At 34.7% G+C, this 11406-nt stretch overlaps 1 protein-coding gene across 1 annotated transcript; it reads right to left on the bottom strand.

Annotated features, from left to right (window-relative positions):
- Positions 1-8153: 8153 nt before the first annotated feature.
- Positions 8154-11021, bottom strand: LOC137823321 (V-type proton ATPase 16 kDa proteolipid subunit). Its single transcript, XM_068628403.1, has 3 exons — positions 10672-11021; positions 10293-10578; positions 8154-8458 (listed from the first exon to the last, which is right to left on the bottom strand). Exons 1-3 carry the CDS (start codon positions 10745-10747, stop codon positions 8326-8328), a joined length of 495 nt encoding a protein of 164 aa, XP_068484504.1. The 5' UTR covers positions 10748-11021; the 3' UTR covers positions 8154-8325.
- Positions 11022-11406: the final 385 nt, after the last annotated feature.

The following is an 11406-nucleotide window of genomic DNA, read 5'->3' as shown; positions in this document are numbered from 1 at the left end:
AGCTTTGAAGAATCCAAACCCTTTGAAGGATGTTGAAGCCTTTGTTGTGCTTGGTGTTGCTGTGCTGGTTTAGCTTAGTTCTGGGGTAGTTTATATATTGTAATCCACCCTTTGATTAAATCTAAAGCATTAGCAATCTCAATCTTTGTGAAAGTAAAATGTTTTCAAACTAAGTTAAAACAACCGATTGTTTTGTCGAAACAACCGATTGTTTATACTTAGGTGTTTTGAGAAAAGGATTGAAAACTGTTTTTAAAATGGTTGAACTGTTAAGAACCAAAACAACCGATTGATTCGAGGAAACAACCGATTGTCTGTTTTGGGACCATAACAGAAAAACTGTTTTATCTTTGACTGAGCTTTAAATGTTTTAACTGCTTACGCTCCAGTCATTAAATGCTTTGACCAATCTTTTAAAGCAATTTAAGAGTTTGTTAAGATTTGATAACAAACTACATCTTTGAATAAATTCAGAAAAATAGATTTGACGATGAATCTTTGACAAGTTTTTGCTAGGAGTTTTTGAGTTTTTCAAAGAGCTAAGATTGCTAAGAGTGTGTGATTGATCAAAGTTGTGGAATAGGATTCTGCTTGTATTGGTTTCAGATTATCTTCTGTAACAAGTGTAATCCTTGTATTCTCTGTAAAACAAGTTTCGTTTCTGTGTTTGGTAAGATTGGTTGTGTGTTCTTGAGGGGATCAAGATCAGCAATCTTGGTGTAGGTGCGTTGGCCAAAGAGAGTATGTTTCTTGAGGTGTTCAAGGTCATTCTCTTGGTTGTTGTGTAAGTGATCAAGTTGTGATTGCTTAGTGGATTTCCTCAGGGTTCTAAGAAAACTGGATGTAGCTCTGGGTTTGGAGTGAACTAGTATAAACAACTGTGTACAATCTCTCTTTCCCTATCTCTTTTAAATTCAGTTTTGTTATTTGATAACTGGTATAAACAACCGATTGTTTCGGTAAAACAACCGATTGTTTTCCCAGTATTGTGTTTTTGCTTTATGTTTTGAAAAACTAATTCCTTAATCAAGGTTTTCTTGAAGTATTTTCATTCTAGGCTTAAAAGTTTACGAAAATCTTTCTTAAACATCACCCCCCCTCTCGTTTAAGGCCATATATTCTAACCGACCTCCCAACCTCCTGGCCTTAGGCATAAGTCAATGAAGCTAATAAATTCAGCGATTGATGAGTCGGTCTTGACCTTCATAACGTAACAAAGTCGATTAAAATTCCTTCTACAACTTATTGATACTCGTGTTATATCCCTTCCTCCACCACCCATCCTTTCACTCATTAATCTGAACACTCCCCTTTCCACGTGTCCAACTTTCATCGGTGCAGTTTGAATATGGCGATTGACGTTGTTTGCTCTTCTCACGCTTCACACCTTCCCACTTCTTCAATGTTTGCCCTTCATCTTCAACTCTCCCTTATTTCTTGTTCTTTATTCTCTCGTCTTCATTACACCAGAACTACTCACCTTTCCTCTCTAGAGACTGATTGCGCTCTCAGGTACGCCTTTCATTTCAACTCATTCGTCTTCATTCTCATTTTTGCACACAACCCAGTTTTTTCATTTATGGATTACCATTATGTTTATCCCTAGGCCAAACATGATGTCCTTCACTACATTTCTGTCTTTACTTCCATTAAACGAGTCAAAAAGTTTCGCTATGCTCAAGCTTTGAGTCACTCTGGAGTTGAAACTGATGTCATTGTTATCCTTTGTGGTTGTGATGAACCTGTTTGTAAAGACTATCAAAATGAGAAACCTTTCTACTTTTTCTATGAAACCTTCTTCACTAAACTAAGTCTCTGACTTCCTTTAAATCCCTTTGAAAAATAAATCCTAAGTTTCATGAACGTCGCCCCCACTCAACTACATCCTAATAGTTAGGCGTTTGTGAGATCCTTTAACATCTTATGTACTTATTTTGATTTCACTCTAAACTCCAATATATTTTTTTACTTTTTTTTAGTATAAGATTTATAAGCGAACCTCCTGGGCTTTTGTAAACAGGGTCAACATTCAAGCACTATTAACCCCCTTTCAATCCTCATACAAAACATTTAAAGGGAAATTTGTCAAATATCAAGAGTTTCCTTGCAATTCCAATGTCTTAACAGGATTTCCATTGTACTTGTCACCTCTTCCTTACTGTCAAACTTCTCACTACCCCAGAGATCTAGAAAGTAACGAATTAAATATCTACAAAAAAATTTGATGATTTGGGCACCATATTTGAAACCTTTGTTCTTCGAAAGCTCGAATCCTGCCTACTGATATGAAAGTCTACATCGATACCTACATCTCCTTTTACACTTACTTTATATGGCATAGCTTTTTATTAACTCTCACTTTTTTATGCCTCATAAAACACAATGGCGCTAAGCAGAGTTGAAATGGCTTGTCGAACGAGGGATGGCTCAATTAGAGAGAAAGTTGTTACTGTCACCACTGCTAAAAACACCACAACCACTCTTTAGAAAAGAAAACATACTGAAAAAAGGTCTCCCAAAACCCGATCATATCAACTTGGGAAATTCTTCCCAACATGATTCTTCATTTGGCAACTGTAGTTATCAGGGTGGAGATAATACTCATGCTTCAAAGTCTTGCATAGAAATGTTCACGGCCCGAGTTGAACAAATTGTCCATTCTTCTCAGTCCCGAGTTGACTGTGATGAGATGTGAATAAAAGAAATGCAACAAGAGTTAGAATAGGCTAAAAAAGTGACCAACAAACTTGAAGAGGTTTGTCAACAGCTTGTCAAATTGTAATCCAAACTCTATGACACATCTCAAGAACGAGACGGTATATCTGCTAAACTCCAACGTACTTTGGAAGACTATGTGAAGCACCACAATAAGCATTAAGTAGATAAATTCATTTGGGATATGATGTGAGTTGATTTTAGATTGACACATTTTAGGAGTTTCTCTTTTGTTTAGGATTTTTGAATTAGCAATTATGGTGATAAACTCAAAGAAGATTGTCACTGGACACAAACTTAACCAAGTGGTAAAGTAAGTGTTAAGGTTCTCTTCTAGATAGCAAAAGAGAAAACACAATTATATGGTGATGATAATGAGGTGTGGAATTTTAAGACAACAAAAGATAAAAATGGTAAAGATGACCGAATGGAAAAGAATATTAAAGGATATGAAATGGAAAGGAATAATAGCGCAAATGAATAAGGAAAAGAGAAAGAGTAAGAGAAGCTTATGGATGATGGAGGTGTGGTCATGCCACTTGGAGTGGTGGAAGACTCCAAGATGAGTGATGAAGAGTCGCCACTTGAAGTGCACTAGACTCACAAGATAAGACCCAAGAACCTTTAGGACACAAAGCTCACTAATCACCCAAGTAGAGTTTCTTTTCTATATTCAAAATCAAGTGTGATTTACAAGAGGGGAGACACATATTTATAAAGATGAGTGCCTTGGAGAGGAAGAGATGAAGGGTAGGGATGTAAATAACTACAAGCTTCTATAAACTAGGTCAAATGTGAGCACATGGGGGAGTCTTCTAGAATCTAGGTCAAAGGTGAGCACATGGGTGGCACATGGGTGTGTTTTTAGAAGTTGGGTTAAGGTGGGCTTTGGCACAAGCCCAATTTATACTAAGTACACCTTAATCTAGCCTATTCTTCTATTTGAACCCCTAAAGTGGGCCCAATTTATTTACTTAAACTTGTCTTGTAAAAAGACTAGAAGGAAGAATAGTTGATATTTCAGTCCATGTCTGGTTCTTCTTCTACTGAGGCTCTTCTGATGTTTGGTGGGGCCTTGTCTTGTATGCTGAGATGACTGACCTAGGTGTGAAGTGTTTGTGGTGGTGTCCTTAGTCATCTGCTTGTCGACCTGGGTTGTATCAAGATACCATAGAAAGCATGTTTCACAACAAAGTTCATACTTTGGACACTGCTCTGGATGTTGCTAAAGATGAGATCGCCTGAGGCTTTATGGATGGTGTTATTGTTGCACTCGAACAATTTCAAACAATTGATCCAGAACTTGATACTTCTTCTTTCAATCCTTTCAAAATTGTAGTGGGTGGTAAGATTGTTGATGAATAGCTTAAACATGTCCTTGTTTAGTTTATTTTAATATCTTGACAAACACACGCCATGGTTGAGTTGGAGTATTTACTTAATATTTTGAAAATACATTATATAAGATTCAACTGATAACTATATTTCTCTTTATATATTAACTAGTTTCTATTTATGTGAATTTTGAATGTCTTAGCATTTATCCATCACATACCGACTAGTCTATACATCATTCTCCCTTATACCAACTAGTTTATGTATACTTTCACAATGACATATCTTTTCTATTTTGAAACAATTGATTGTTAAATGTAGAATCAACATATACTTTCTCAATACTCCCTACAAACATGTATCACATAATGCTTAAATAAGTGCACAAGCATACTAAAACTCAAATAAAAAGAAACAACGTTTTCTAATACAATGTGTTTGTTATTCATTAGATGACCTCTTTAACATTCAAACATAAGTGTAGATTTAAGTCTTACATGTAGATTCAATTGTATCAAATTTTCTTGTGAAATGAGAAATAAGAATCCTAAAGTTTTATGGAGCACCAACATCAAATCATAATATTGATTAAAACAAAATGTATTCTTATGTATGCACAATCTTAACAGTTGTCACCTGACTTCCGATAGTGGACCGAGTTTGGGCTCGACACCATGTCAAGTTGAAACTCGTACGTGGTTTTTTTTCTTCTGATAGTGGACCAAGCTTGGGCTCGGGATTTCCTTCACTTGTATATGTTAATTTTAAAACTCACAAACTGGATCGAGCAAGAGCTCAACACCATGCCAAGTTAAGACTTGTCCATGGTTTTTATTTCTCTGATAATGGAACAAGTTTGAGCTTGGCATTTCCTTCATCTGCAATGTATGTGTTAATTTAAAATTCACAAACTGGACTGCGCAAGAGCTCGACATCATGCCAAGTTAAGACTTGTGCATGGTTTTTCTTCAATTAATTGGACCGGAGAAGGTCGGCACCATACCAAGTTAAGACTTGTTCATGGTTTTCTTCACATCAGGTTAAGATTGTATGTGGCTTTCAATAAATTGGACCGAACGAGGTCGACACCATACCTAGTTAAGATTTGTGCATGTTTTTTTTTTGCACGTCAAGTTAAGACTTCTACGTGGTCTTCAATAAATTGGACTAAATAAGGTCGACACCATACCGAGTTAAGACTTGTGCATGGTTTTTCTTCATGTCAAGTTAAGATATGTACATGGCCTTCAATAAATTGGACTAAACGAGGTCGACACCATACCAAGATAAAACTTGTGCATGATTTTTCTTCACATCAAGTAAAGACTTATACGTGATCTTCAATAGATTAGACCGAACGAGGTCGACACCATACCAAGTTAAGACTTGTGCATGGTTTTTCTTCACGTCAATTTAAGACTTGTACATGGTTTTCAATAAATTGGACTGAGCGAGATCGACACCATACCAAGTTCAAACTTGTGCATGGTTTTTCTTCTAATTTGTAATTGAAAACTTTAACACAGTATGTTAAGATGCATAAAAATATACTGTAATTCATCATTTAATTCATTAGAAACAATCGTTGATTACAACTTATAAACGAACTGAAATAATAAGTTTTCAAACTAATTAAAATTTTCAATTATAATAAAAAAGGAAGGTTAGCTATATTCCATGTTCTCGGTATAAAACCTCCATTTAAAGTTTCCAAGCGATATGCTCATTTTTCAACAATTTTTCGAACTCGAAAGGATCCTGTCTCTAGAAACATAAACATCCTAATTTAAGAAAAATTAAATTAATTAAAATTATTTGGTTGGTTTTGGCAATTTCCATTTCTCAATCATCCCCAATTGGATAATACTTTAAAAGAGGAGGAACTACTATTATAAAAGTAAAAACATATAATAAAATAAAAAAGAAACTGTGAAACTGTGAAACACCACAAAGATAAAATAGTGCATAATAAAATAAAATTGAAAAGAAGATTAACCAAATTTTATGTTCTTGGTATTCGTTCATCGTCTAATGATTTCAAATGATATGTTTCCCTTCCTACTACTTCACAAACGCGATATAATTTTACTGAAAATATCAACCGCACATATGATAACCACATGGTAATTATTTTCATTATGCCATATTAAAAACCTTATAAAAACAAGATGTAAAAAATCTATAAGAAAGTACATAACTCAAACACAAAGGTTTGTGATATTTCACGTTCAGATTTGATGTATTGTCTTCCCTTTCTTTTGTGTCATCATCCTTCCTATCACTTGCATTTATAAAAATGGTGCAGGAAAAATTTACCTACCCCACGGTGGGTGCCAAAATGTTCTAGCCAAGACGAATGTCTCTCAACTAGAGCATTTAGTTTAGCCAAAAACAGTGATTTCTAGTCGAGTATTTATTCTTCTTCGTTCCCTTATATACATGAGTGTTCCTCCCCCATTCTTCTTATACCTGGTCTTAATTTTTGTTATATTCACAAAATTAATTATAATCCTGCATATCCAACTCATCTTCATAATTAATGTACTCTCCTCTTTATGAGAAATAAATGAAATTTTTCCATTAACTTCATAGATCAACATTAAGAGCGCTTTGTCACATGATTGGACTCGTTTCATGACCTCACAACCCCCTAATCTTAGACGTAAGTCTGAGGCTAATAAGTTTAGTAAGCTACATATTTGTGTGGTGATTTACATTGCAGTTAAGAGATTCATTCAAAAGTTTAAAAAAATTGAAAGAGTAAAGAAAAAGGGAAAGAAATCATTTGTTTAAATAGGAAACAAGGAGAGAAAAATAGAAAGCACACTGATTTGAGGTTGACAATATGAAAAGCAAACAGCTCAAGAAGTGAAACAGAATATATATTCTCTAAAACTTACCTAGGATAAGAAAAACAAGGTTACAAACAATGTGGATTTCTCTTCCGGCAACATGAAAGTAGGATTTGATCTTGTCGTAGAAAAACTAGGATTGGTTTGTAAAACCAATAAAAACATGACGGAATTAAAGTTACGCATGCAAACGTGAAACTTTCTTATACTTACAAAATTATAATATTAAAATATTATTATCGGATCGGATATCTATCATTCATCCATTGTTACCCGCAACCAAATTAGATCGAACCGTGTATCTTTTTTTTTTTCGAATCTCTCGGAGTCGGTTAGACTTTCTTTATACCCAGTTGGTATATTATGTTGAAAATCATGTCACGTTTATACGTAAGAAAAACAAGAGAACAAAAGTAAAAATAGGTGTTTGATTGAAACAAAATATAGCGAAAATTAAAAAGAGAAATAGATATGTAAAAATAAAAGTAATAATCTGATTTAAATAATATATATAATCAATTATATATAAGAATATAACAAATAACGCTGCTACAAATAATAAATTAATGTATAAACATAGAAATATTATATTTTTATCAGCATCAAAATTTTGGTCTTCCTTATTAAGAAAAACACTTATTTGAAACCTACCAAACGGACTACAGGGAAAAATAAATGGAAATTTTTGAATTTTCGTTTCTCCATATCCAGTACCAAACTGATATTCAAGCCCCGTGTCCTTCGTCAAAATCTTCACCATTTCCATCTCTGAAGGAATAGTTGATGCGTGCCATTGTATTTTTAACTGATGCTGGTTACTCACCTCATCAATATTTGAGTTGTATTGTACATCCCTATAAATCACACTATCCCATATCTGAGTACACACGTGATATGCATGTGAATAAATGTACTGAAGGCACTATTTTTATAAGTCTTAAAGATTAGATTCCCACTGCCACGAGGCAACATATATTGCAGAGACACCCGAGATTCTTAGATCTTGGAATGTTATACCTTTTCTTCCTTTCACTAAATTAATTTCTATCATCATTACAAAAGATTAAACAATTCATTCTGTTCTAATCGAGTTGTAAACGTGAGAATAATCCTAATTTCATGAAAGTTCATATACTGCAACAAAGATAGGCAAATCATCAATAGTTTTAACTTCTACATCTATATTGTATCAATAATTTCCTGTGATTCTGCACAACAAACAAATATCACATAACAATGCAGCCATCCAAATAAGTAATCCATTGGAAAATACTTCATAAAACTGATGGAGTTTGGATACAGGGTTTGTGTACGAAAATAAATGAAATAATAGCAATAGACGAAAGACAAATATCTCCCATTTCAAATACAAGCCTGAGAATAAAAATTACTGGACTACCAAGTATCACTGAGTTGGCTCGTTTTAATCAGCACGAGATTGGCCTGCCCGAGATGAAAGGATGATACCCACAATGAGGCCATAAAGAGCAAGAGCTTCAGCGAAAATCAAAATAAGAATCATACCAACAAACAGCTTCGGCTGCTGAGCATTAGCCCTGACAAAAAAGAAATCATCTTAGTGTTCAAGTATTCGATCAGTTAACAATAACACATTGCATATATCTATGAAGCAAACTATAATTTTAGCTGGGAAATGCAAAAGCGCACACATGCACACAAGAAGAAAATCAAGTGGCACGGCATAAAACAACAAAAACATAGCCAAGTAAGCATTAAGCATATGAAAATGGTGGCAGAAGCAGGGTTATTTACACGAACCATCCATTGTCAACAACTATATAAAGAGGGAGAAAGAGTGACAGAAGCTGAAATGTTTCGATTAATATTTCTTTTAATTGGAAAACAATATAAATTAGAATGTAAATTGCAAATTAGATTCTATGTTAGATAATTATCTATACAAGTAACACATTAATTTATGAATTTTCCATTCTAATAACAACCACTTGAAAAGACAAAAGTAGGTCTTCACTCACAACACAAGGGATGAAAAAACATTATAGCCCTCCCTAATTAGATTGATAGTATTATATCGTTTCAACGTGAAGAACATGTTAAGTAGAAAGAGACACATCAGATTTCTTTCATCAACTCAATCCACATTAACCACACAAGCAAGAGGTGAATAAAATATTTTATAAGTCCATAAGTTAATAAAGACAATATACATTAACACATATTACACTCAAACAACATATAATGAACAAACCAATACAAAACATTTGGCAGCAGGAATTGAACTGAGCAGCAATTTCCACGAGCGATATTTTAAAATAGTCCAATACGCCTATTTTGCCAGCATTAATAATTAGTAATTTCCACATCAAAAAAAGAAAGCCACGTGTAAGCATGTATAGAAATGATTGTACAAAATCCATTAGAAAAAATGCGTAGTGCAGCTAACCTTAGGGGTGAGGAGCACTGCATAGTTTCATAGAAGTAAAATAAATAGCACACTGATTCTAAAAAATGTCTCTCGCTTACACTTTAGTTTAGTCCCTGATTTTAATAAGTTCAATACCTAAATCACAAAACATGATTCATACTACGTTAGCTAACATTTTTCAGGATCAATACGAAATGGTTTGAACAACAAAAGCGAACTAAAGAATATAATAGCACAAATCAAGGACAAATTTGCAAATACAACACATTTCAATGCTCTGAATAATATGAAAGGATACTCATCAGTTATCATAATAAAGGCAAACAACAACAAAAATATGACTTTTAAAACATTGTTAAGCACTGTATAGTTTAAACAACAATTTAATCAATTTCGTTGCTTACAGTCATGAAAGAAACCAACGGACAAAACTTAGGTCCAATAGTATATTGTTCTCCAATAAGAACTGGAAGTTTTCCTAGATAATTTATCCTGCCTTTCATGCAAATTTTTCTAACACGCATTAGTGAGAGAACAACTTAATTTTAATTCCCATAAGTATCCTTCTTGAAAAGCAATCTTATTCAAGATAGGTCGAGCACCAACTGTGAGGACCTCTTCCAGCGGGAGTTCAAACCATGATTCACCACATTATGGGAGACAAACCTTTTCCCCAAGACCCAATCCCAAATCATATTACATTGAAAAATTGCTTATATTTTGCAAACTATTTCTAAGGTCTTACTCTTACAATTTGGGTTTAGGCGTAATTCAACTAGGAAAACTAACTCATGAACAAGGTCTACAGCAAATTTATATACACTATTTCGACCATATAAGTTATAACTATTCAATATGAAAATGAGATTTGTGTCCCACTTATATGCGTTACTTTCATCATATCAGAATCCATGTGAAATTTCCACAAATTACTACAGTTTCTATTCTACAAGTGCCCATAGGCATGAATGAGGATGGATTACCTAACACCAGCATCCCCAACAATTCCAATGGCCATCCCAGCAGAGAGGCCAGCAAGGCCACAGGCAAGGCCAGAGGACAAGTGGGCATAGCCATCAAATAGATAGTAAGACTTAGCCTTGGGGTTTATCCCAGTGCTAATGATGACCGCAATAATCAACCCATAGATCCCCAACACTCCAGCCATAACCACCGGCACAATCGACTTCATCACAAGCTCCGGCCTCATCACACCCATCGACGCCACTCCCACCCCACTCTTCGCAGTTCCGTACGCTGCTCCCATACCTTGCAATCATCAGAAAACAACAAAGCATATAGTCGTCGTCATCATCATCATTATCATTAAATTGAACAAACGAAAAAGAGAGAGGGACAAACAGGAGAAAACGAGAGCCGCGGCCGCGCCAAGGAAGCCGAAGAAAGGAGCGGTTTCGTCGCCACTGAAACCTGCCATGGTTAGATTCAATTCCTCTGCTACGATGATGAAACTTTCTCTCTTTGTTCTTTGTGGAAGAAATAGAAGATTGATGAAATTGATCGGGTTTGTGGAGATCAGATCAAAGTGGAATGTGGAAATGAATTTTGGAAGAAAAAAATTATTTTTCGGATTGGTACAGGTGGAGACAGATAGTGGTCTGATAGCGAAGGATCGTGTTATCTAATTTTACCGTAATGCCCTTTTTCTCTTTCCAGGCTTTTCGTTTGTCTTAGGCTTTTTCTTCAAGCACGCCTATGATTACTAACTGGACCACCATATTACAAGCAAAAAAACTAATATTTTGTTTAGATTGGACAGTGGAAAGTTGAGAGTGTGGGAAATTGGAAAGTTGAGGGTGTGAGAACAAAATCTGAAGAAATTTTTATGTGTTTGGATTGGAATATGTTAGATTTGATGTGTGAGAAAAAATTATTGAAGTTTGTGAGTGTTGTGATGATTGTGAGGAGATTTTAATTTTTTTTAAAATCAAATATAAGTTTATGTTCTCGCCGATTGACTTTGGTCGAATTTGATAGTGAGCTCCGGGTTAAAACGACTTTGCTTGGTGTATTGAACCGAGATGACGCTTTGTGACGAAAGGGACTTTACCTGTTGCTGTTGATTACACTCCGACA

Source organism: Phaseolus vulgaris, chromosome 8 (genome assembly GCF_051622355.1).
Source record: "Phaseolus vulgaris cultivar YP4 chromosome 8, ASM5162235v1, whole genome shotgun sequence".
NCBI lineage: Eukaryota > Viridiplantae > Streptophyta > Magnoliopsida > Fabales > Fabaceae > Phaseolus > Phaseolus vulgaris.
Note: the sequence above shows the minus strand (reverse complement) of the source record. Positions and strands in the feature narration are given on the sequence as shown.